General features: G+C 44.1%; 2 protein-coding genes and 1 long non-coding RNA gene across 4 annotated transcripts; all 3 read right to left on the reverse strand.

The window, feature by feature from the left end:
* Nucleotides 1–215: 215 nt before the first annotated feature.
* LOC132259232 (dynein axonemal intermediate chain 3) lies at nucleotides 216–3,795 on the reverse strand. The gene is made up of 4 exons (XM_059756789.1): nucleotides 3,755–3,795; nucleotides 3,644–3,696; nucleotides 404–3,503; nucleotides 216–351 (listed from the first exon to the last, which is right to left on the reverse strand). Exons 1-4 carry the CDS (start codon nucleotides 3,793–3,795, stop codon nucleotides 216–218), a joined length of 3,330 nt encoding a protein of 1,109 aa, XP_059612772.1.
* A 197-nt stretch (nucleotides 3,796–3,992) lies between these two features.
* On the reverse strand, nucleotides 3,993–5,921 carry LOC132259503 (ribonuclease Oy). Its single transcript, XM_059757166.1, has 2 exons — nucleotides 5,353–5,921; nucleotides 3,993–5,284 (listed from the first exon to the last, which is right to left on the reverse strand). The coding sequence occupies exons 1-2, from the start codon at nucleotides 5,424–5,426 to the stop codon at nucleotides 4,480–4,482; spliced, it is 879 nt and encodes a 292-aa protein (XP_059613149.1). The 5' UTR covers nucleotides 5,427–5,921; the 3' UTR covers nucleotides 3,993–4,479.
* A 1,114-nt stretch (nucleotides 5,922–7,035) lies between these two features.
* On the reverse strand, nucleotides 7,036–23,772 carry LOC132259463 (uncharacterized). Of its 2 annotated transcripts, none has more exons than XR_009468313.1 (4): nucleotides 22,750–23,772; nucleotides 14,220–14,399; nucleotides 7,898–8,395; nucleotides 7,036–7,781 (listed from the first exon to the last, which is right to left on the reverse strand). It is a non-coding gene; the product is annotated as an uncharacterized LOC132259463 (long non-coding RNA). The 2 variants fall into 2 exon arrangements; XR_009468314.1 differs by lacking the exon at nucleotides 22,750–23,772 and adding an exon at nucleotides 17,439–17,522.
* Nucleotides 23,773–24,113: the final 341 nt, after the last annotated feature.

Genomic DNA, 24,113 nt, shown 5'->3' on the forward strand with positions numbered 1-24,113 from the left:
AAATGGTTAAACAATGATCATAATGTAGATTCATTGACAATTTGTCTACTTTTCCGGTAGACTTTCTCTCATCAACAGCCAATATATGTGCGAGGCTCTGGCAAACTGTGCTGTTTTTAGGGAAAATTAGTGGTAAAATTGATTGTGTGTTGCCAATTGAGATTTTTGGATGATGGAGCAATTTGTTGCGCAGTGAAATTTCAACTTGATCACTTTTACTCCTCAGATTTAACGTCATCGGGAAATGTGACTGATCGAGCGCGACGACTTGCTCTTGAAGACTCCACTCGCGATGCCGAATCCTGAGTGGATTTCTTAATGCCGTGGCGAAATCTCTTCTGCTCTTCATATCTGAAAGTGGAAAATTTTTATTATGTTTCATGATCACCACATGATGACGTACAAATCCTGATGGAGTGTATTTCCGAAGCTTTTCTCAATCACCTCGCGGCTCTTTCGACCTCTGGCCATGATATCGTTGAAGCTCAAATTGGCATTCTTTTGGTAGAGAGAAATTTCCTTGAGGGTTTCTTCCTGAAATGTGTTGTAATCGAATTTCTGTGTCAAAATCTCCTCCAGGAGATCTTTAATCAGAGTTCGACGATCGACTAGTGTCTCTTGCACTGGCATCAATCTCCTCCTTATATCAATGAGTTCCTCGTCGATTTTCGCAAAGGACTGCCTTATGATGACCTTCTTAATCCTCTCATACTCCAATCTCTCCTTTTCTGGTGCAATTTGCTGTGCCACCTGATCGGGATTGTATTTCTTCATCGTCATTATCATTTTCATGAGTCTCATCAAATTCATCTCGTCCCACTTTCGATTGAGCTGCTGTGGCAGGTCGAAGGTGATCTTCTTCTTGTCTCTCAGCGCCCGCCTGCGCGCCTCCTTCTCCTCGCGCACCCGCCTCAAGTCCTCCTGGTCTCTGGCCAGACGCTGACGTCTCTCTTCCGCCTCGCGTGCCTCCAACTCCAACTGCCGCTTCGCTACGATAATGTCTTCATTGGCGGCAAACCATTCCGCCTGCAACTGCGCTAGGTGCCTGCGGCGATCAATTTCATCGGCAATTAGACGATCGAGGAGATTGACTTCGTCAGGTGTGGCAGTCGCGAGTGTTGGTGGAATGACGAGAATGCGTATGTTGCTATTGAAGTCGCCTATGGCGACGACATCCTGCATCAGTGGCAGCCTCTGTTGCACTATTGTCGTCACGATCTGGCTGCCCACGCTGGACACAAGTGTCGGCGACTGAGTTTGATTGAGCAAGTCCCACACCTCAATGTCGCCATCGTCTCGTGTGACAAAGAACACAGCAGCTCGTCTCACGCTCCACTTTGCCGATACGAGAGTTGCAGGACGGCGGCGATAGTAAATGGGATTGAGTGGAGTGTCTGTTCGCCAGATGGCCAGGACCCTTGTTCCGATGGAGAGCACGACGTCAGGGATGAAGGGATTCCTCTCCAGTGCCACAATTGGTCCATCGTGAACCGAGGCGAAAGTCTGGCTGAGATTTCCCTGATCGCGACTGATCACAGCTTGAGGATCAGCTTCGTGACCTTTCCATCTCACTTCGAAAATCTCCCCAAAACTCGTGGAGACGTGGAAGAAATTCAAGGGATTGAGATCTTCCTCAATTTCCTCCTCCTCATCAATTTGCACTCGAGGCTCGATCTTCAGAGGCGGAAGAGGAACGCCTCTGAATGGAATTCGCACTGTTAGTGGCTTATTGAACACTGATCCCAAGGGTTCCCATTTGAACAGAGCATCACTGAAGATCATTGCCGAGATGGGCTTCTTCACACTGATCATGTTTTCTGGCCGATAAATCCTATCGTACTTTGCGAGTTCAGATAACCCTTCAGAGATGCTTGCTGGGAGATTTAATTGCTTCCTCTTCACTGGTGTCTTTCTATCGATGCACCTTTCAGGGTGCATGAGATCCCAGAAAGCCACAGTTCCATCCAGAGATGATGTCACGAAGAATCTATTCTCTTTGTCATCCTCTTTCATCTGTCCACCTGTGGTTATCAAGTGGCGAGAATTGAGCCAGCGAATTCCTGTTATCTGGCCTTGTTGAGAGTGATCAATAGAGCTGATTAATGCTCTGCGAATAAATAAATACTGATGCTTGGTGTTTGTCCATCGCAAGAATTCTCTCATCAGTTCCCGGTTTTTCACTTGATTGGGCGTTAAAGTCTCCTCGGATTCGCACTCTTTCAGTTTATCTTTGAGATCCCAAATAATAATTTGTCCATTGATGAGACCACCGACTAGGATTGTGGGGTCAAAGGGACAGAAGGACAGCACACTCACTTCTCGTGGTGCCTCTAGTTGTAATTTGGGTGATAATGTGTTGTCAAAGCTCCACATGAGAACATAATTTGGCTGCAGAACAATTCTATTGACCATATCGGTGTTATCAGCAGTGGAAATCTTCACTGATGGCGTATCGAAGGTGTAAGAAGCCACGAATATGCCTGATAGCGTTGGATGCCACTCAATGCAGTGAACTCTGCGTCCGGAAGTCTTAGTAATGTCTGCAAAACAGAACTTTTCACTGAGCTGAGGAACTTTAAAAGGCGCCAAACGCTTCGATCTGGCTAAAATGTAGTCATTTCGGTACATGTCGATTTGATTAAACTCCAGCGCTTCCAAGAATTCCTTCATCTTCGATGACAAGACAATGGGCTTAACTTCCTGGACCTTCTCTTCTTCCCCTTCTTGCTCTTCGCCTTGTTCTTCCTCTGCTTCTGCGTCCTCTTCAGCCTTTGCCTTCAGTTCAGCTTCCAATTGTTCCCTCCTCTCGCGCTCTATCACATAAATGTACTGTGACCAGGCGTTTGTGGGAAAAGTGGGATCCGTCTGCTGCTCCAGATGCACTTTCATGGGAGCGCACTGGATGAATGTATCAATTCGAGACTTGTAGATGTTGTCGAATTCTTTCTTTCCAGCCACCAATTCAACATATCCATCTCTGGCGTCGTCACACAGTCTCTGCTGGAGCTTTATTTCGCGATTCTGTCGCACAGGATAAATGCTCTGAATCTGGACGTTGACCATGTTCTCACGGACACGAGGAGCGTACTCGTTGACTTCCTTGTCGCTGCCCAGGCACTCCCATTTCCCCGGGACTTTGGTGAGTCTCCGCTTAAGTCGATGTCTCTGCAGAGCTTCCAGCTGTTCAATGACTCGTGAAGCTGTTCTGGCCGATTCTGCATCATCGTAGACCACGAATGTTCCTTCCTCAGCAAAGTCAGAGAGGTATCCAACCAGAATAACACTCTCACTGTCCATTTGGTTGAGTTTGTTACGAAGGATCTCAGTTTCTGGGTGGTTATCGGTGAGATAGTCCTCAAGAATTTCCTTCTTCATCAGCTTCCATGGGAACTCGTCTGAGATATTGACTCCCACTTCCAGGCAGAGTTCCTTCTGGAGTTCCAAGCTGAAAGAGGAAAAAAGTATTAACGAGATTTGTCGATATATAAAATCGTGGAGACTTACTCAAGGATTATTTTGGTGTAGTTTAACTGACTGAAGAGAATGTCTTTAGCTCTCTTCTCGCTGAAATTCTCAATCAAAGTAAAGTCATCAGAGTCAGAGTCGGAGGATATGGGAAGGTTGACGTCCTCTTCCTTCTCACCAATTGGCGAAGATGACTCTTTATCCCTCCTGCCGAATTTAGCCAATCTTTCCCTGCAAAGTAAGTTTCGTGTATTGAACAAATTCCAAATATTCTTACTGCTTGGTTTACTCTTCCTCGAGGAATGAAGACACTTCAGGATTTCGGTCCATTATCCTTTGTTCTCACAATTTTCAACTGAATTGTTTGCCGGTGTAAATAAAATATTGGTTTCTATGGAACGTGTTTCATGTTTCATGCAACTGGTTGAATGTTTCAATACGAAAAGTGCCCGAAAGTAGGCAGAACGGTTTATAGGGAGGGAAAGTTCTTATTCAGCTAATGAAAACTGATAAATATTGTTTATTTTTCTTCTCCTATGCTCAATTATGCTGAAATATGTTTCCATACTAAAATAAACAATTTTATGAGACAGATAAGACTATAGAAGGAGACTTTCGTCTGAATTTCTTCAGTTTGATTCTGTGACTCTGTAAGATCAAATGATTCATTCGCATTTATTCACTGAAAGAACTTCCGCGATGTCATAATTAGAAATATCGTGCTACAATGACTCAACTAAAGTGCACAGTTTTTCATCCAAAATAACTTTTTACGTAGAATAGCTCTCTCCTTCAGTAATTTGATCACAACATTGTTTCCACTTTCTCAAACACTTTCTATCGGAAAGTCAGCGCGAAGAAAACAACGTCATGGTATCTTCTATTAAATATTTTAATTTATATTTAAAGAAAAAAGGAAAAATCTATACAATTATTAAAATAAAATCGAAGTATTTACAAAGTATTGGCTAAAACGAGGCGGGACGCTAGCAAATGTGTAGCGCGAGAAGCAGTCTAAAAAGTGGCCCACTTGACGATCTGGATGATTCTGTAGATGTTCACGAGCGGCAGCTTCCACGCGGTGTCGTCGATGTCTGCTCTCGCAACGGGGAGACCTTCCTCGAGATCGGGTACGATGCTTGGGTAAAGGATCTTCTTGGTCGGATCGCAGTTTGAGATTATCTTGCCTTCGGAGTGCTCTTGAATGGGATAATTCAACTCTACAACTCCATCACAGTCAATCAGTTCGAGGGTTTTGCTGAAGCAGATGCGGATCTCTTCCAGGAAATTCTCCCCTCGACTGGAATCGTAGGAGCAGTGAATGACGGGATTGTGCTTCAGTTGGCTGAGAACGGCTGAGTGAATCTCATCGACGCTTGGCGAGGAGTCAGGCTGGATTTTGGCTTCGGCGAGAATCGAGGACATTGAGTAGTGATGAAGCCAATTCAGTCCCTGACTGAAGTAGCGAACCTCATTGCTCAGTTCGGGCAGAACTGACGCACAGGTGCCGTGCTTCTCCCATTCGTGGCGCCAGAAATCATAGTGGTCCGTCTTGAGCTCGACATTGGTCCAGAAGATCTCCAGCTGATTCTCTATGGAGGCGATTTCGGTGCTGTTGAAGACCAGCGATGAGTTGCAATATGCGGGTCCCTTTTGACCGTACTTGGTCGGCCAGACTCCGTGGATTGTCCAGAGATTCCTCGCGGAGGGCAGGAGACACTTGTGCCTCTTGTCAAAGGACTTCCACTGGTGGCAGACCGTCTGAGGCCACTGCTGCGTGAAGATCAGCACATCCCAGGGATGCTCGTCACTCGTTGCCCTGCAAGATTACAAGCCAGATACAAGTGCACTCGAGTCGCTGGCACAAAAATACCCATTGACACTGACCTCACTGTCACTGCGAGGAATCCCGCGAGGAGAAAACAGCCAACGCCAAAACAACATCCCGTCAGTGTGCGCATTTTCTTATCACACCTGATAGCGGTACGTGGAAAATATATTAAGCAGGAACTGGCTTTTGGGGAAAACAATAGCACAAAGAGAAAGGTCGTGAGTGAAATCTGACTGAAGACCTTCTTCGCGAGAACTGAAGTGTAGGCGTATTTTAAATAGAAATACTGCGCAGTGCAACTCTAAACAACGGCAGGAAAATCAGCAATTTTCCTGATTATCCTAAACCACCCATTCAGTTGCTGGGTGAAACTTTGCCAAGCACTTATTTAATCACAATAAGAGAGGCTTTATTTGTTTTGAAGGAAAATTACTACACATATTCGAAATGGATTGTCATCGGGGCGAAAGAGATGGAGAATTACGAAAAATGGTAGTGAATGTCGAAAAAGTGTGCGGCGGGAAATTCAAAAGCCAAGCCAATGTGGGAGGAAATTTGAAAGAATATGTATTTTTCATTATCATATTACTGAGTTGTTGTCATGTTGATTGCGATGAGGAAAGTAGAACAAAGAAAGTATCTTATCAGGAATTCCAGTTGTGTTTGTTTTGTGTTTTCAACTGGCTTTCTCAGAAATGAGGAAATTCTTATCAGATTAAGGGGGATTGATAGAAAAGCTATCAGCAGATTTTCTTGACGCTTCAAGATGGTACATTTCTTTTGGTCCAAATTCACAAGAATTGCCGAATATTGAAATGCATGCATTTGTAATGGTGAAACAGGAAGTGATCGGCAATTGCGAAATTAAATTGCCTCATCAGCGGCGCACGGATTTGATCAGAAATGAGGGAAGGCTAATGAGGCAATCTCAATATTTAATTTTAAAAGGAGAGTGTGTGTGAGATAAGAGGCATTTCCGGTCGGGAATTCACATTGAAATCAGTGAAATATCCAATTGAGCCATTTATCTTGCGCTTGGGAGAATTGAGTGGTGTGGAAAAACAAGATCATCTTGCAAGTTGAATTTGTATCCCAAAAATGGTATTGTTTGTTTTGGAGGGAGGGTCCAGTGTTTGTGGACTTGAATGAAAATTAATGGTTTTTTGCTCGCTGAGCATGATTGACACATCAACACCCCGGAAATGCCTGGTCGTGAGTCTCGGTATCTCTGGTGATTTAGAGTTCTCAGAAGTGACCAAGAAATCTCATAGCATTGAAATATTCTTGGGCCTTTGTTTGCTGTGCTAATCTTCTTGGCGAATCCCTATCAAGATGCGAGATTTTTCATGAAAAACACAAGTCAATTCTGTGGTCAAGAACTTTATTGCATTGTAGTACTTCATTCTTTCTCTGTCTCTCTCTCTCTCTTTCTCTCTGTTATAATTGTGTGTTCGGCTGTTGACTGGCTGAACGATGATCACTTGATCGCAAATGAAGTGTACTCCATCATGTGCCGGGTATCTAAAGCAACCAGAGCACCTGATGAAGTACAATAGACATGCGACAATGACTAGTGGATCGTGGAGTGTGTGGCTTCTCTTGAAGAAATAATCACATCATAGCGCGTCCAAAAGATCGCCGATCAGTCCCGCAAACCGTGCTGGTATTTCCGTTTCGCGCGCTACTTCAGGTACCTGACTCAAATCTAATGCAAAGTCCAAAGGCCCCGAGTAGCGCGCAACACAGAAATCTTCCCCATGTCCGGAAGTTCACCTCTCATATCCCGTGCGTCTCATTCGCATCTTGTGGGGCGCGCGCGGGGGCCCAACGGATGGCTATGGAGAGCAAGTGTGCGCGAGAGAGATGGAGACTGAAACAAAAAGTTATAGTGCGTGCTGAATATAGGGAATGCGTCAATTAGTTGTTTGAAGCTATTAACACAGATAAAAAGAGTATATTGCTCGGGGAAATCGAGGATGGTCTGTGAGGAGGTGAGTCTTCTTCGGCGGCGTGAGGAGCGCACAGTGGATGAGGTTGATGGTTTAAAAATAGATGCCGACTGCATGTTTTCGAAATGGCTGAACAAGAAGATCAAACTCACAAGTGAAGATCGTTGCGTGGGTGATTTATGTTTGGCTTAATGTGTGTTGGATGATCGAATCTGTGCTGAAACGATACCCATTTGCTAATCACTGGGTGAATTCAATTAAAAAAAAAGAGAAGTGTGCGCACGCCTGTATCGGTCACTTGGACAGAGCTGATGGTGTCTGTGTCAAGTGATCGGTCGCGATGATCCCCCCAAACGATACACAACACTTGGTGGTACACCTCCCAGGGGTTATACGCAGGCAGCAGACTTTTGTTCACCCAATTTCACGGTGCATTAAACTCCTCCGTTGCATTCTTGAGTCCAACAACAGAGAGGCGCCGTCGGTGCTTCGCTGCCTCGGCCACAAAGTGCACGGTGTGTCTGTTGATCTTCGCACTACAAGCAATTATCATTTTTATTGGCTAATTATTAATAATAATAGAGAGAATTAAAATGAGGGAATATTGCAAAAAGAGCTGCACACACACACATACACTTGTGAGTTTCAATACCTGGGCGGGGTAATAATTCTTAATCAAGCAGCAGGTGGGCAGAAGAGTCCCTCGCGCTCTCTCTCTCTCTGTCTCCTCTCCTGAGTTGCCCATGAGCTGTGCTTTTTGGGGTTTCCTACAGATGTTCCTCGTGTGTGTGAATTCTGTCTCTCTCGCTGAATTGTCTCAAGGGTCCCTCCAAATATTTCATCAAGAGATTTTCAGCGCGGCGGACAAAAAACCGTCTGCTGGGAAGGAGGAAGAATTCCATGGCAGGGATTCGGCATCCAGACATTCCGTGGCCTTGATGGGGTTCACTCCAGTCAGAGTAAACCAGTTCACTGACACCTCTCTTCCTCGTCTAGCGAATTTTTCCAACCCTTTCATCTCTCACCCAATCTTGAGGTCCCTTTGTCTCCTCCGTGTGTGCCCACCTTTTCGTCGAAACCAGATGATACGCTGCCAGAGGGGTCCTCTGCTCTCATCGGGACGATTTTCGTAGCCGCACACCGCCGTCGTCTGGAAATGGAGAGCGAGAGAAAAAAAAAAGAACAGATGAGATCAAAGGAAATTTTCGTACACGTGAATCTATATCAAGGTTGTCTGGCCAAAATCACAATCCACAGTCTCTCACTCTCTTCGCACACATTAAAATACATCATTCAATTTACAACACAAAAATTGAGGTGGGAAGTTGATTCCACATTTCGCGACATGTCAATGCATATGTATTTAAGCATTCAACGTGAGTATACTTGATAAAAACTACAGCTATTGCAGTCTTTTCGGTGTTCTTCATGGACACGAAGATCGATTGCTTCTCTCTCAAAAGTCGTCTCCAGCTCGAGATTTCACAGATGAATCACATCTCAGCCCAAGCTCGAGATTGCTCACAGAGCGACACTGATTTCGAAATGAAGGTATTAAGCAGAATGTCTCGGAAAAAATTCCATTTGAAATTCAACAAAAATTTCACTGTGAAATCGCACTAAATTGTCGACTTTTTGGTTCATGATCTCTCTTCTCGTCATCCACATTTTGAAGAAAAGAACCATCAAGATTACCGCACACTCGTTAAAACGGAAACACTTTATAACAAGCTTCTGCTTTCATTTCTAATTAGATTTATAACAAAAATGTATGTGGTGCTCGACAGAGGCAGAAATGAAGAAAAAAAAAACTATATAAAGTTATATCATTCTTCGTGTCTCTTCCGCAATCTACCCAGACTCTGGTCTCAGCTCTCCTCACTTCACACACTTGCCTTTGGCTGGCAATCCAAAAATAAAGGAGCATTAAAAGTGATATAAAAGCTTTCCGGGGAGAAGAGCACGACAGCGAGAAAAATGTGAGGAATTGCAAAATTTCTGATTTTATATGATCAAAAAATGAGGCGCGACACAGACAGCATACACTCAGTCAAGAGAAATCTTTGGGATTGTTGAAAAATTTGACACACACTGAGTACGATTAAGTGCAGGAATGATCACTGTGGCTCATTGGTTCACTGTTGCTCGCTAACGGCCCGAAAAATTCCCCTCGAATCTCGCGTGGTGAAGATTTTTCGTTTGGAAATTCCAGTTTCACTTCCGCTTTTTGCACCCAAATTGGCACGAAGTTCAAATAAAAGAAAAATCAGAGAGCGAAATCGATACTTTTTCAAGGGTGGTGGGGAAAGTATCGTTGGCAATAATAGCTGGTTAATTGATGAGAAATCACCTGACAATTGCCTGTTCGAGATGAGTGGAATTTTTCCTCCAATTCAACCATTGAATAAAATATTAATTAACTCGCGCATTCTTGTACATTTTATCACATCACTTCATTTTTGCCACGACTCGCGATTAAATTAAGCAATTTAAAGTTAAATTGGATCTATGTCTTCCACATTTTCTCCCCTGGCTTATATGTCTCCTCTCTTTCTCAAACTCTGGGCGAATCATGTGTGCGAACGACGGTTTAATTGACGGGGCAAGGGAATCGCGGAAATATTTTTGCCATAGTCATTTATATAAATAAGTATGAAATTAAGAATTACCACAAGTGAGGAACTTTCAGCCGCGGCCGCGAAAAAAGTAAATCTCTCTCTCACTCTCTTGGCCTCATGATTAACACACACACAACATCTGAGCAGCAATTTCAATAGTCAACTGAAGGAAGATCACACGATCAGTGTTCGTGGCTCGAGTGTTGGCAAGTGAATCTGCGAATTTTGTCTGTGGTTCCCTTTCTCAAAAATTCTTTGTGACTGATCATCTTCTCGCCTCTTCGCACTCGTCGTCCGGCCTTAGCGATCTGTCGTGAAGCCAGTCGCCAATTTAGTTAATAATAAAACATTGTGTGTTGTCTTGAAGTCAATGAACGTCTCTTCATATATCCCACATTTCCACACAATCTTCCACTTCTCCTTCGTGTACGATCATCTCCCGAGAGAGAGAGAGAGAGAGAGAGAGACAGCTTTTTTCATTACATTTATTAATGTGTATACCGACATTTTTCGTGTGTTTTCATTACACCCATTTAAAAAACTTACAATCCAGATTAGGAGGACTTAGCGTATGCAGATGTGTTTTATGAGTTAAGAAGCAACACCGTGATCTCGCTTCTCCAGTTCGCCACTGGCATTCTTAAGTAACGTTGACGGAATGTCAGGAAATTCCACAGGTATGATTTAATAGTTTGGCTCCACAGATAGAAGCAACAATGTGTGATCTTGTGCGTGATGATCACATAAACACGTCACACTTCACGTGTCCTTGGCAATATCGCGCTTCTTTCGCACCACTCTCAGTCTTCCTACACACCGCAATCCTCGCGGACAATCTCGATCGCCGCGTGATCGTGGTGGGAATTATTGGTTGATCACCACGACGATCGACGTGACTGTGAATGTTGGGGGAATGGGGGAAGAGATGCCCGATGTGTGTGTTGTGTTTTATAGCATATTTTACTCGCGAGAAGCCAATAAAAATTTCGCTATATGCCCAATTGCCCAGTTCAAGGTAGTTCGTGCGACTTGAGCACGTCCGGACATTCACTTTGTCCGCGCGATGCTTTTTTGCGCGCGCCTTTGGTGTTAAAGCCTCCACCACGAAGAGAGCTTTTGTGTGGGAATGAGAGAGGCCCGATCTGATATTTCTCTCCCTCCATCGTGATCTTGTACATCTCATTTTTCCTCGCGATCTTCGTGTTCTAACACTTGGGTGAATGCCTGGCGAGTTGGAATCAGACGCGAGAGGGAGAGAAGATGCGCGAAAAGCAGCGCGCTTTGTGATGTGTAGAGGATGCAGATGAGACATTTTAATATCGCACCCATTTGAATAAGACCTCGCTCTCCTCCCGTCTCTCGGCAACAGGCTTCGCGCGATTCTGCTGCGAGCGCACTGAGAGTGTGGTGTGTTGTCTTGGCGCGATCAAATGATCCCCATTCCATAGTGTACACCACAGCCTCTCCTCCGATGTGCCCGTGAGCCGGGCTTGAGTTCCCCTCGGCGAGATCATCTTTCTCGCTGCGCCTTCAACCCATGTCTCCCGGTATATCTTCTCTGGTTTGCTCCATGTCTGTGTCTATATTGGTTAAATTCCTCAGGCGTCGACGCTTAATTCGCGCCGCGCAATTCGCCATCGACCTTGAACTGCCTGTGGAGAGTGAGACGATCTCACAATATGTGTAATGCACTTGTGGTGGCATTCATTCATGGCGATCTTTCACATGCACACACCCGACCTACGGACCGCGCGAACACTCACTCTTTCTCTCTCCGCTGTGCCGATGAATGGGGAGACTGATCTTATCTCGGCTTGGCTATTTTTTCGTCTTTTTGGATTTCCTACCACAGATCATTCTCGATCGCACTCGTCGGCTGTCTAGGCTCTGTGCTCACTTGCTGCAGCACACAAATGAGGGCTCAAGAGCCATTGGAATGCACATATAAATCACAAGATGATAAAATAGACAAATATGACACATATGTCAATTATTTCTCAAGATCACCCGAAGATCATCACGAAATTTGTTTATTGTGCAGTAGAGTTGGGAGTCAATGATACGTCTCTTCTCCTATTGCCACCAAAATTATGTATGACGCATTCTTCATTAGTGTGGGGGGAGTTTGGGTAATTCCAGGAAAAATTTGTTTATTTCAGACTTTTCAGTCTCACATTCTAATGGTGATGATCGTGTCTGATAATTTTAGTCGAAAACAGTCATGATAAACCTGTTGGGCTGAAAATGCAAACTTTTAATCATTTTCAAAAGTTTTAAGCTCGATTCACAGCATTTTTTTTGTACAAACTTTTGACTTGTTTGATGCTATTTCTGCTCTTCCTTTGACTCACAAGTGCTGGATGAGCACTTTGTGAGGAATTTAAGTGAAAAAAAAAATTCATTGATCCTCAATTGAGAACAGCCGGAGGTGCGCGCGATCGCTAAGTGATCTCAAGTGATCAGCCAAAGAGATAGCATAGTCCCTCAGAATCCCATTTTGATATAATTGTTCTATTTTTCGCGTGAATTGCGTCAATCAAAATATAAAATTTTTACATCGTGGTTATTTTGTGAACTTTGCTATTTCTCTCCCTCATCGCGCACCGCGATCGCACTCCGAAGCCACTGCTCGCGATTCTCCTCTCCATCAGCCTCAAAGTCAAAGATGAATGATCTCACTAGAGCACTGTCTCCTAGTGGAATTCAACAGTGTCGCGCGCGGTGTTTGAATATTCACACAATCAATAAATTGATATCACATTTGTCTCTCTCCGCTCTTTGTGGTGTGTGAAAAATGATTATTGGCGCGTGATAAAATTCAACGAATTTGCTCCTTGACTGGTGGCAGAGGCATTCCTCAGGCCCATTTTCTTTTCACGTGAAATTAGCATCGCTCTCCATCTGCCCAGAAATTTTAATTAGTCGCCCCATACATTTGCACAACACGATATGTGTATTTCGGAGGGTAATATTAGAGAGAGAGTTTGTGTGAGACAGAAAATGTAGGACAATGTCAAATACATTTTAGCACCATTTTACATTCAAAATGGGTGATATGAAGGTTTTCTCGAAATTACTTTTGCCACACTCTATTCACTCTTAATCGTGCAGTGTATTTTGCAATTGGACTCACTGCGCGTCTACTTCTTTCTTGACTTCGCTCTCGCCTCCTTCACCGCTTGGAAATGCTAATGTTCAACACCTTGGACTTCAATTGAAGCATATCATGTGTGTTATAATGTTTTCTGCAATTTCTCACTCAATTAATGGGTTTGGCTGAATTGCACGAAGGAAGTGATACAGAAAAGAAATTTTTCCTCTTCTGCAGTCCAAACACATCTCTCCACCTCTTAGTGCAGCGATTTGAGATGAGGTGTGTGTAACAAGATTTAACAAAATAATAAATAAGATGGAAACAAGTGGAAGATACACGGGAGAAATTAGCACTGATTAGAATCGCGGTGAATCTTATACAAATATACACAAACTGCTGAACCCCAGAGAGGAGAATCGCACAGTGTGGATAAAAAGTATATTGGCAAAACCAAATGAATGACCTCCGCTGAACCTCCAAGTGAAAAACTGGTAATCCTTGCAAAATAGCAAAATCCGCGTGTGAACTTGAAGACGGCAAATCAAGCGAACCACCAGCATTGTTCCCAGAACAACTCCGTCTCTGTCTCTCCTTCACATTTCTTCTTTCGCCTTCTTTTATAAGGTGGCCAAGAAGAGGAGAATGGCTCATTATTTATAGGAGCTGAGTCATCGTGGACGTCGAAATAATTGTGAGTCGTGGCGCAAGAAGTAAAATTGAAGCTTAAATATACCACCCAATTGTCGCAATTTCAGCGAAAAAAAACGTATATATAAAACACCAACCAACACATGTTCCGTGGCCTGTACTTGAGGTTCGGTGTCTTAGCACGACGACGTGTGATAAGAGCAGGGAGAAAGAGTGGCACGGCATTTTCAGTAAATGTTGTGCAAACATGATAAATTTCATATTTCCGGACGCTTTTCCAGATAAATTCAGTGAGTCGTGATTGAGCGCACCTTCGGATTGTCATTCGATATAGAAAAAAAAGTTAGATTAGTAGAATAAAAACCTGATGCGAAATAATTCCTTTTGGGATTTGAAAAAGATTGCACATTTTCACGTATCCGTTTTTATTGAGATTATCGCGATCCGAAATCTCTTTTAATGACTGTCAATGGGATTTTATCACGATTTTGCATCGCTTTTTTTTCCTTCCCTCGGTCGTACTGCGATAAATGCAGTTGATTACAGCGCTAAAACCACAAGGCACCACGCACCATTCATTGGAAAATGTCATTGCCAGCAGAAAATGAAATTACCTGGAGATTGTTGCATGAGGTGAATCCGTGAGAGGGCACTTGAGAGTGACTCTGGCAGGAAATTCAATGCGGCAGCTACTCAGGAAAGTGCCTGACATCCTGACCAATTATTCCCTTCTTTCCCAATCACCTGAAGATGCCTCAATGTCACTTGCCAAGTGACTTGCTATGGAACATTGTCTGGAAGGACAGAGAGAAAATATCATTGTTAGTGAGCTGTGAAAAATAGAGTCATAAATGCGTAGCATTTCAATACCAAGAAGTTGGTATTGAGCTTTTTCTCTCCAACATTGGTTGCCATTCGAGGGGAGGGACTCCAAAAGTAGGTGACACAGAGTGAGAAAAAAGTTTTGTATGGCAACATTCTTGCCTTATCTTGTAATTCTTCTCTTACTGTGCAGAGCCAGGCACGTAAAATTTTCACAAAAAAAACAGCCAACTAAATTATATGCATATTTTTCGGAGTGTTCTTGTGAAAAATTTATGTAGCTGGACGCGCAAAAGGGGTTAAGGTATATTAAATTAGTTTTTAATGGTGGCTAAAATGTGATGAACAGATCCCCAACTGGCATATTTTTCGCAACATTGTCGTAATTGGTGTGAGAGTAGAAGCTTGGGAGAGAAGCAGAGGAGAAAAGAACTAATTTTTTGCTACCCGGCTTATATGTCTATCCGCCTTTGCTTTCGATGCTTTTAATTGTGTATTTGTCTGGAATATTAATTAATATTCCACTGGGAATGTTAATGTCTTATTTGTGAGGTGGTGTAGAATTTTGTCTCCTCGGCGACAAGCGACATGTCTCGTCTCTTCACCAAGGAATGTGTCCACACTGTGAGTGTGTGTGCAATGAAAGGGAAAAGGAAGTGGAATTAATTGGCCCTCGATCGCAATCTGAGGATGACCCACGGGAGAGAAATGAAGTGATCAATGCTTCCAGTTCAATCCACTTTCTGATGCGCGCGATCATCAGACAATTCCAACCGCGATCGCATGTCTTGATATTCATTTATTAATTACATGATATTCTCTTTCGTCTTTTTGCCTTTTATTCTCTTTCTCTCCCATTTTCATTATTTGCTATCTAATGTGTGTATTTGTTGGCCTCTTATACACCTTATTTAATTTAATAATTCCCTCAGTTCTGGCCACTTGGCGGTGGATTTTGCGCGCTTACTCGACTTTATATCTTGGATAATACATATTTCTTCTTCCACTTTTTGACGAGGTCCAATGAACACCAAAGTTAACGCGTGTGAGACACCTTTACCCATTCAATGGCTGCCCCACCCCGCGGAACTGGCGTCCACTCGAGCCTTCCTCCTGCCAAATCGTCCAATTTTTGCGCTTCGGGCCAAACATTGGGCGATCACCACCCAACATTTTTCACCACGTACGCGACTCGCGCTCGCCTGAGAAATTTTTCTCACATGATAAAGACCCCAACACACATCTTTATCGCGAAATCCAACTGAATTCGTCATTTTACAGTCAATTGACGCGACAACAAACTTCCGGATATTGCTACGGACTTTTTGTCGTCTTATGGTGTGTAAATGGAATCAGATGAAGAAACAGAGGTTTGCAGTGTGTGTGCGAGCAACAGGAAAAGCTCTCTGGATGACGCAAATGATGTTTATCAACGCTTTTATACTGAATTTTAAATGACTAATAATATTGTCGATATATCATATTGCACGGGTTGACAATCAAGCTGTTATGAGAAACTTTGCAATTTCATAGGGAAAAGTTTTGCAATAAAAGTGAGTGTATCTGTTGCAAGACAATTAATTTTCCATGTTAATTTTGAGTCTGATATTGACGTCAAAAAGTGATTGTTTTCACGAGAAAATTCAAATAGACAATAGACTGTATGCGCTTCTGTGCGATAGCCATAGTATAGAAATGAGGGGTTTCATGCGGCATTAAACTATGACTACACATCTTCCTGATGCAGATCGTGCCTTATCTGAGAGAGTTCCCTCTCTATGTGGCTCAATGATAAGTGAGGCAGTCTTTTTTCCGCCCCCTTGGCCTCCACACACAGCATACGCTTTGCCGCAGTGTGTAATCTGTGAGTGTGGGTTGTGCTTTCCATAGTAGGTGACCGCAGTGAAAATCGCTCAGTGCTGCTGAAATTCCTGAGAAAATTGTTAAATAGAGGAGCAGATTTTTAGGGCGGGGGCAAGACGAGAGAATGGCACGAGAGGTAATTGACTAAATGGTGTGTTATTCCACCGAATGACGTCAACTGGCCACGAGCTTTTTCCAAAGCCATTCATGCCATGGGTGGGTGGGTGACGAAGCTTTCACGCGCCACATCCAGTCACGGCGCAATAGTCTTTCTTTTTAATATACAAACATGTCGCGCAGTATCTCAAATTGGACAATATTTTACGTCTAAGTGGACGAGTGTCTGCGGAAATTCACCAGCGCCGTCTTCAGACGCTTCACTTCTCCCAAATCCTCACATAACGCGCCTATGTCTGCCATGGTGGTGCGAAAGAGATGAAACACCTGGCCAAGATAGGCAAAGAAGTTATCTACCTACACGGTATTTTATTTTTCTCTGACGCTTTTTATATCTTTTCGAAAGGGTTCAATGGATTCTTCTTTCGCGTGATCTTTTCTACTTAAGCCTCTTTTTCACATATGAATGAATGTCTGTGTGTGATGTGAAAACGTACGTTAGTTGAAAATGATGAGGAAAAAAGAGGAAATTATTCAACACACTTGATTTTTTTTCTTCTTTTCTCTCTCAACTGGCGGGGGAATAACACTTCTCTGGTTATGAACAAGAGTTATCAAAATATCTGCTCAAATGCACTGGCCAGACCACTTGAGAGAAATTCTCGGGACAATATTATGTGAGTCAAGTAAAATGAGGAAATGATTCATCAGTGAAAGAAATTGCGAAGTCAATAGGAAGTGACACATTCAGTAATTTTAAACCAGAAAACTACAAATGAAAAAAAAATCACTGTTTTCAGTCACTTATCGCGCCTTACTTACGAATTCCCAATTAGGCGTAGGCGTGAAATTTCCAAGTGTTCAACTCTCTTATAATTGCGATGGAGAACAAGTTGATTCACCCAAAAATCTCGCGTCTTGAGAAATGTGAATGAATGGCGAGAGAGGAAGACAGAAAAAACCCGTGAGTGTGATGCTGAATGTATAAAAATTTTGAAATATATTCAAATATAATAAACCGTTCAACCCACCGCATTTTTCTGGCTGTTGGCAAAAGGCAACAAATAAGCGCAACCATATGTGCTTTGCCCACTGACGTCAACCGCGAGTTATGCAGTAAATTTTCAAAAATACCGTCTTGGTCATTCCGAATTCCACACACCACTTGGGTATCCTCCAACTGACACGCTACACGGCTTCGGTCACTCCACTGGAAATCACACTTCACACAACTGCCTCCCCATCACAGGCTCTCGCCGTTGCACACCGATCCCGAGCACTGTTGATCGCTGAATGGTGACTGGAGAAAATGGTGGAGTTGTCTTGAGTCCTCAAATCACCAAAAAGAACGCGCACTCCCGCCGATGCGTTGCTGCGAGATTGTGAGTCAGGGATAGACTAACTGGTGAAATAGAATCTTTGTTGAGGCATCACCCAATATGTTAGTATTCAGCAGTGTGTGCAGTTGGGAGAGAATTTCTCCACCGTCGCATCAGCGCTACTGACTCTAATCATCATTCTGGGGGGCGCTATATTCACTTGATGATATAGGCAAGAGAGGGGAAATGCCAGTCCATCTCACCTCTCTGTCTCTCGACCGCCGCAGCCCCCCAGTGAGATGGGATGCCCAGAGTGTGAATTCTCTTGCCCACACGATTTTCGCAGTGCGAAGGAGAGGAAAATCACAATGGTCGGCGCTTGCGTGCCAGTGCGCTTGGGGTACCCCGGACGATTCCCTTTCGCTCGCACCGCGATCGCCTCTCTCTCGCACTAACGGAGCAACCCCACGGCGTCTGGCATGGCGGGGTAGAGTTTTGGTGGACGACACACAGCGGCAGGAACGAGGACGGACACAGGGTTTCGCGTCTAGACATTCGCCTGATTCCGCGCGTGTGTGTGTGATTTCGCAATTGCCATTTTCGCCGGATCTACCCATAAAACACGTATGAGAATCGATGATATATATATATAAATATATATCTTGTACATAGACCCCCTCTGCCATGTTTGTGTGACTCATGCGCAATTTTATGCCTCAATTCAACAGCGTTCACTTGGCGAGTGAGACTGTGTGCAAGTGTTGGGAATGACTCCCGAGGGCGACGAACCTAGGATATTGGTTTTGCCCCGGATCTAATGAATATTTCTATAGTCCGAGCTGTGTGTGGGGTGTCACCAAAAACTGGCCCTACTCGCCTTTGACCTCTCCTTCTCTCGGCCGATGAGATCCCCTCATCGTGGCGAGGAAAATATTGGCAGCTCTGAACACCCCCCACCTCATGTCTGCCTTCTATGTAGAATCCAGCATCCCGAATCTCCGTTGCTGGTGTATTGGTGTAGCGAGTAGGAGATATTTTTGGGGCATCACACCCGTGAAATAGGGTAGGTTAGGGATTGCGACGTCGCGACGGCTGAACCCTGTTACAGCCTCACCCCCGCGCGCTCACCAGCCCTTGCGAGGGGTCGCACACTCTACCAAACTTGCGTCGGGTCGTTCCCTCCGCCGTCGTGGGGGTCGGGATGGGCGTTCGCTGCGTAGGATACTCAAATGAACTTTGGGCAGAGAGGGTGGCTCGTGCTTGACTTTGTGCGGTGGTTTGAGAGAGTGTAATGCACCCATTACGCGCGAAAATGAAGGGCGATTCAATGTGCAAAAAGCATTACCCCTTATATTGCGATAATTCCAGACGCCAGACAGACTGAATATGCCCGAGAATTGAGGTAGAATGCCTCTGTGTTTTTTTTTGTCTTGATCATCTTTGCACGTCTTTTTGTCCAAAAGACAACATCCACAAGCGTCCCGCCCTGGTCCCTCTGTGCCACTTATTCCCGCGCGCTCACCAATGTATGGTAAGTGCGTGAATGCACAAGGGAGTGCGCGCTTAAGCCATGGTTTTTTTGCCCGATCATCCCAAATTAAATTACATGCTTTTGGCGACTCGAAGACGTGGCACAGCCAGAAATTGTGACACAAGAATATTATCATTTGGCCGAGAAAGTTGAGTACAAGAGAGAGGCTCGAGTTCTGAGACATTTGAGAGACGTGAGTGTATTTAATGCAATATTCATAGGACACGACGCTCGATGAAAGGTCCTGTGAAAGGGGGTTGTTTACACGACTGTACTTTTCAGTACAGCCCAATTGTAACGTGAAATTAATAACACTTGCCCGAAATAAAAATGGTGCGGTCTGTTGGTCGGGTTGAGGGCGAGAGAAGGAAGGAAAGGGTTTAATGCCCTCATGGATAATGATGGGTTCTTATTGAATCCCCACATATATATTTTTTGATTCATGTTTATTCACCACTTCCATCACCACATTGCACGGGTGTTTTCCTCAGCCTGGGGGTTAAAATGTGATATAACATGAATTTGGCTGGGAAAAGAGGCGAGCAAAGCCCTCAGCGAGTCCATTTATGACGTGGCCACGTCAATAATGAAGTAAACAATGCAGGAAGTATTAATCATTGTGTCATGATGATCTTATTGTTATTACCCATCGACTCAAGGGGCCATCGTGTGATAATTCCAATAAAAATCAAGAGGGAGAGGACACAAGAATAATTTCCACGCCGCGAGTGAATATCTCTGATAGGCGAAAACCCACAAAAAGCTCCCTCTCTCTGACCATTACAATAATTTAATGAAGCCATGGGGGCCACACCACTTCACCACAGAAATGGACATTAATTGAAAAGAAATGCCGAGTGTGTAAATCATGGTGGACCAGGATATTTGATTGATGACATCATGCGTCTTGCACTGCGCTTACGAATTGCCCACAGAATGCGCAGCACAAAAAGTCAATTGATGATGGAATATACACACCATTTGATCACTTGCGAATTTCTTGTTTCGCCCGTGTGAGTCGATGTGTGTAAAAATATTTTGTATGAATCATGTCCGGAAAGCCGCAGTGTTAAATTTTTAAGAAGATACAGTCAGCAAGAAAAGGCCAGCAATCAAGGCTCCCTTTCGCCATTTCAATTGCAAACCGTAGCATGAAGACTCAATAGAATGCCGCAGAGATGTCGAAAGTCGCGGTGTGTGTGTGTGTGTGGCAAGTAGATTTCGTGGATTTATCAATTCTTCAATGTGAAACGACTTGAGAAAAGAGAGCACCAGATATGAGCTCACAATGTGCACTTGTGTGGAAAAAATGAACTTAACCTGAATTTTTGGAATATCAGTTGTATTGCGGGACTTTTGCTCTGTCAAAAAGAATGCGTTAGACAATTTGCGAGTGAAGACTTTTACGTGAAGTATCGCTGGGGATTCCTTTCTGCACAATATCTTAATGAAAGGCATCCCTTCTTCACCCTGGGGTGCATTGTCTTTCTCGCAACACATAGTTTGTGGTCTGAAAAGGAAGCGAATTTTTGGAGGTCTCTGCAAAGCATTATGAGAGGTGAATGGTGTTGAACCAGTTTCACAGCCACACCAAACTATAATGTAGGCAAAAGACGAAGAGTCTATTAAAAGAAAATGACTGTCGCGTCAAGTGGGAAGTTTCTTCTCTCTCTCGGCAAATACCAGAAAATTGGTAGTAATAGTATGCACAAACATAGAAATTGAGAATGGCTGATGAGTTTTCTTCGGTAGATTTTGAGAGATGTAAAAAAGCAGCAATATTTAATGGCTATCGCAAAGCATTCGCCCTGTTTGTATGTTTCTGTTTTCCTTTTTTTCGGCTGATGAGAAGAAGAGAGGAGATATTTGAAATGAGAGACAACAATGAAACTGTGTGAAAATCGACACAGTTTATATAAAATAAAATATAATACGGTTGAGAGCCACACTTTGAGTGCTTAGCAACAAAAGTCACCAGTCGTTTGATTTTTTTTTTCACGTACACATCTACCCAAGGAGAGTGAAAGAGAGGCCGTTGAATTTGCTCTGGGTGGTTGGAAAGAGAAAATCACTTAACGACGTGTATGAGCCGCGTATTTAGTCATTGAAATACAATCATTTTCCTCTCCTTTTGGGTCCACCACAAAATATTTCTCTGTGACAATAGAGTGAGGCATTACGAGGCGATTTTTATTCATGCCCAGGACATTTCACCCCGATTCCAGGGGTAGCGGCTCACAATCAATGATCTCTTGTATTCATGAGCTTTCAGCCCTGCTCTTGCCTCAGCGCCCACCACTATTGCGTGCCTTTTCTCCCCTGTGCCACAACTCCCAATCAATGTTGACAATTGATAAAGTGTAGAACGCTCGAGAGAGCACATTCCTTATCTTGGCAAACGCCATGCCGATCGTATGGGTTGATCGTGTGAGTCACAGTCTATACCTGTGGTGTAGAATTTTCTCGAAAAATCCAGCCTGTGTGTTGGTGGGGAAATGTTTTGCGAACACCTCTTTATGTACTTCTCTCTTCGTCATTCTCTTTGTGTTGCAAATCAACCCTTAAATCCCTGGAAGGGACTCATATGTAATGTGTGTCCGCGGCTAATCTTGTACAGGGGCGTCTCTTGAATAGGCCCAAAGAGGAGATTCCGAGGAAGACTCTTTTTCTTCATCCCCGCGGGAACAAAGGACCGACACACATTTGCCTCTTCCTGGGAAGTGTTGTGTTTTTACTGGAGGAGAACAGGTAGGAAAATTTTTGGTGAAACTTCCATCAAAAATTTTGCCTTCTATCTCTTAATGGTTCTGTTGCTCCGTCCTCACCGGATTTCACTGGAATGGGTGGTTTTTGCCTCCATCTCGCTCGCTCTTCACACACAAAGCATTTTGGGCGTTGGGACAACAGAAGAAGAAAAAAAAAACGAGTCAAGAGACTAGAATATCGAACCTCAGGTCACAGGGTGGTTGGAAAGCGTCACGTAGTTACGATATAACCAAAAATACAAATTATGTCATCACATGATTTTCTTGTGAAAAGTCTCTCGTGATAGCATAATCTTGATTTTGAGCACAAAGCAGGGGCACCGGCCTGAGTGGAATTCTTGAGAGAGCGAGAGCGAGAGAGAGGGGCCAAGAGAGCAGTGTGCATGGTTGTAGGTGGAGCTGTTAGTTAGGCGTAGTCTAGCTCTACAACCTACCCTAAGAGTTTTCAAAAAGACAACGGCTTGACAACGCCGCTGAGAGCAAGATAGCAGCCAGATCATGCTTCTAAAAATACCTCAACAACAATCACTTAAAATGTACATTTTATTTGCTCTAGCATTAAATGACGATCGCATTTGAGGAGGATGAAGATATACTCTAAATCTCCTCTCTTGCCCCATTGCGCCAAGTCAATATTTGAGAGCCAGAGCCAATGATTTGGTCACTATGTACAAGGTAATTTCTCATGGAGTGTGAAAAATGGATAAAGTTGAAGTTTGCTACTCACCTTATTTGGACTGGAGATACACGGTCGTGCGAGTGTCCAGAAGGGGAAAATCCAGTGGCGTCTCTCAGCTTCTGGGATGGAGGGGGGAGGGGGGCTCTCTCTGTCGCCCGGAATGTCACAGTTGCAATTACTAATTACGTCTCCATGTAGTGGTAATTTTGAGAAAAAGGTCGAGTCCTAAAAAGTCGAAGGTTCTCTTTCTCTCTCTCTCTCTGGGCTTTTGTGTCTCTGCTTGAACTCAAGGCCAGGTAAAGTCTCCGTCCAGAGACTTTCACTTGACCGGCTATTTTGCATGTTTCACAGTACTTTTTCTGCGTTACCATATTCATCAAGATATTTGAAATGGAAATTCGTTTTTCATCAGACGTCTCGCGCTTCTTTCTCCCAGTCGCTGTGCCAGGGCGAGCGTCAGGGATCATTCAGCTGGCCAAGAGCATCACAGTGCTGACTTGCAGATTCGTCCGGACGGGAAGTATGGTCATCTCTGTCGCACGGAGTTGTAGGCAATTTCACAATATTGTGCGCGAGATTTTTGGGGTTGGCCTGAATCACTTAAGCACTGCTCAGTCCTGCTGTATTCCATATGGTTGAAGAGGTGTCCTGCCGCGGGAGTTCTTCTGGGCCCGCCGTCTGTGCGCTGCGATTCCTCCCCACTTTTCGGTAGATAAGAAAAAAGCCACAGTTCAGGAAAATCCAGTTCCCTATCAGTCGCACAATTTGTTCGCTATGATGATTTTCTCGCATTTTCTACAGTTTTACTGTCTATCAGTCCATCACTGTTCACTTCACTTAATTATTAAGTCTCTCCGAGGGGAATTTTTCACAAAATACTCTCAAACTGCCCTCAGAATCGGTGTGATCCGCCTCGTCGGTGGAAAAACTTGGAAAAACAGCCCGAGTGCGAGGGATGGAGAGAGAGAGCACCAGAGAACTTTGAGGAATGGGGAGAGAATGGTGTGTGTCTGGCTGGAGCTGAAGAAGCCGACAGCGGCGATGAAAATCGACTTCACCAAGAGACAGTTTGTGCTGAAATGAGCCACAAAGTCGATATCAAAGGCACTACTCGCTCGACTGCGATGCTCGGCTCTGCTTCGAGGGAGCAATAGCCGGGCACACACACTCGCTCCGCAGGTATGCGACTGTGTGCCTCACTCACACACCACTCCTCGCCGACTTTGGGGCATATCATTTCTTTTTCTCTCAGGCATTCGTGCGATTTAACACAAAATTCACACAGCGCCGCCGATATTCAAAGCCTGGCGCGACTCAATTCTCATTTGTTTCTTCCATCTAATGAGATACTTGGGCTGTGTTGGGGTCACACAGGCGCACACCACGAGAGACGCAACGTCGCTATGACGAAA

This window comes from Phlebotomus argentipes, unplaced genomic scaffold, assembly GCF_947086385.1.
Source record: "Phlebotomus argentipes unplaced genomic scaffold, Phlebotomus argentipes genome assembly scaffold_18, whole genome shotgun sequence".
Classification (NCBI taxonomy): domain Eukaryota; kingdom Metazoa; phylum Arthropoda; class Insecta; order Diptera; family Psychodidae; genus Phlebotomus; species Phlebotomus argentipes.

Coding starts and splice junctions, on each gene's coding strand:
- LOC132259232 (XM_059756789.1), bottom strand. CDS start 3,795: ATGGACCGAAATCCTGAAGTGTCTTCATTCCTCGAGGAAGA. Junction 3,697..3,754: donor TCTTCATTCCTCGAGGAAGA/GTAAACCAAGCA, acceptor CTTACTTTGCAG/GGAAAGATTGGCTAAATTCG. Junction 3,504..3,643: donor AGAGTCATCTTCGCCAATTG/GTGAGAAGGAAG, acceptor ATAATCCTTGAG/TAAGTCTCCACGATTTTATA.
- LOC132259503 (XM_059757166.1), bottom strand. CDS start 5,426: ATGCGCACACTGACGGGATGTTGTTTTGGCGTTGGCTGTTTTCTCCTC. Junction 5,285..5,352: donor TTCCTCGCAGTGACAGTGAG/GTCAGTGTCAAT, acceptor GTAATCTTGCAG/GGCAACGAGTGACGAGCATC.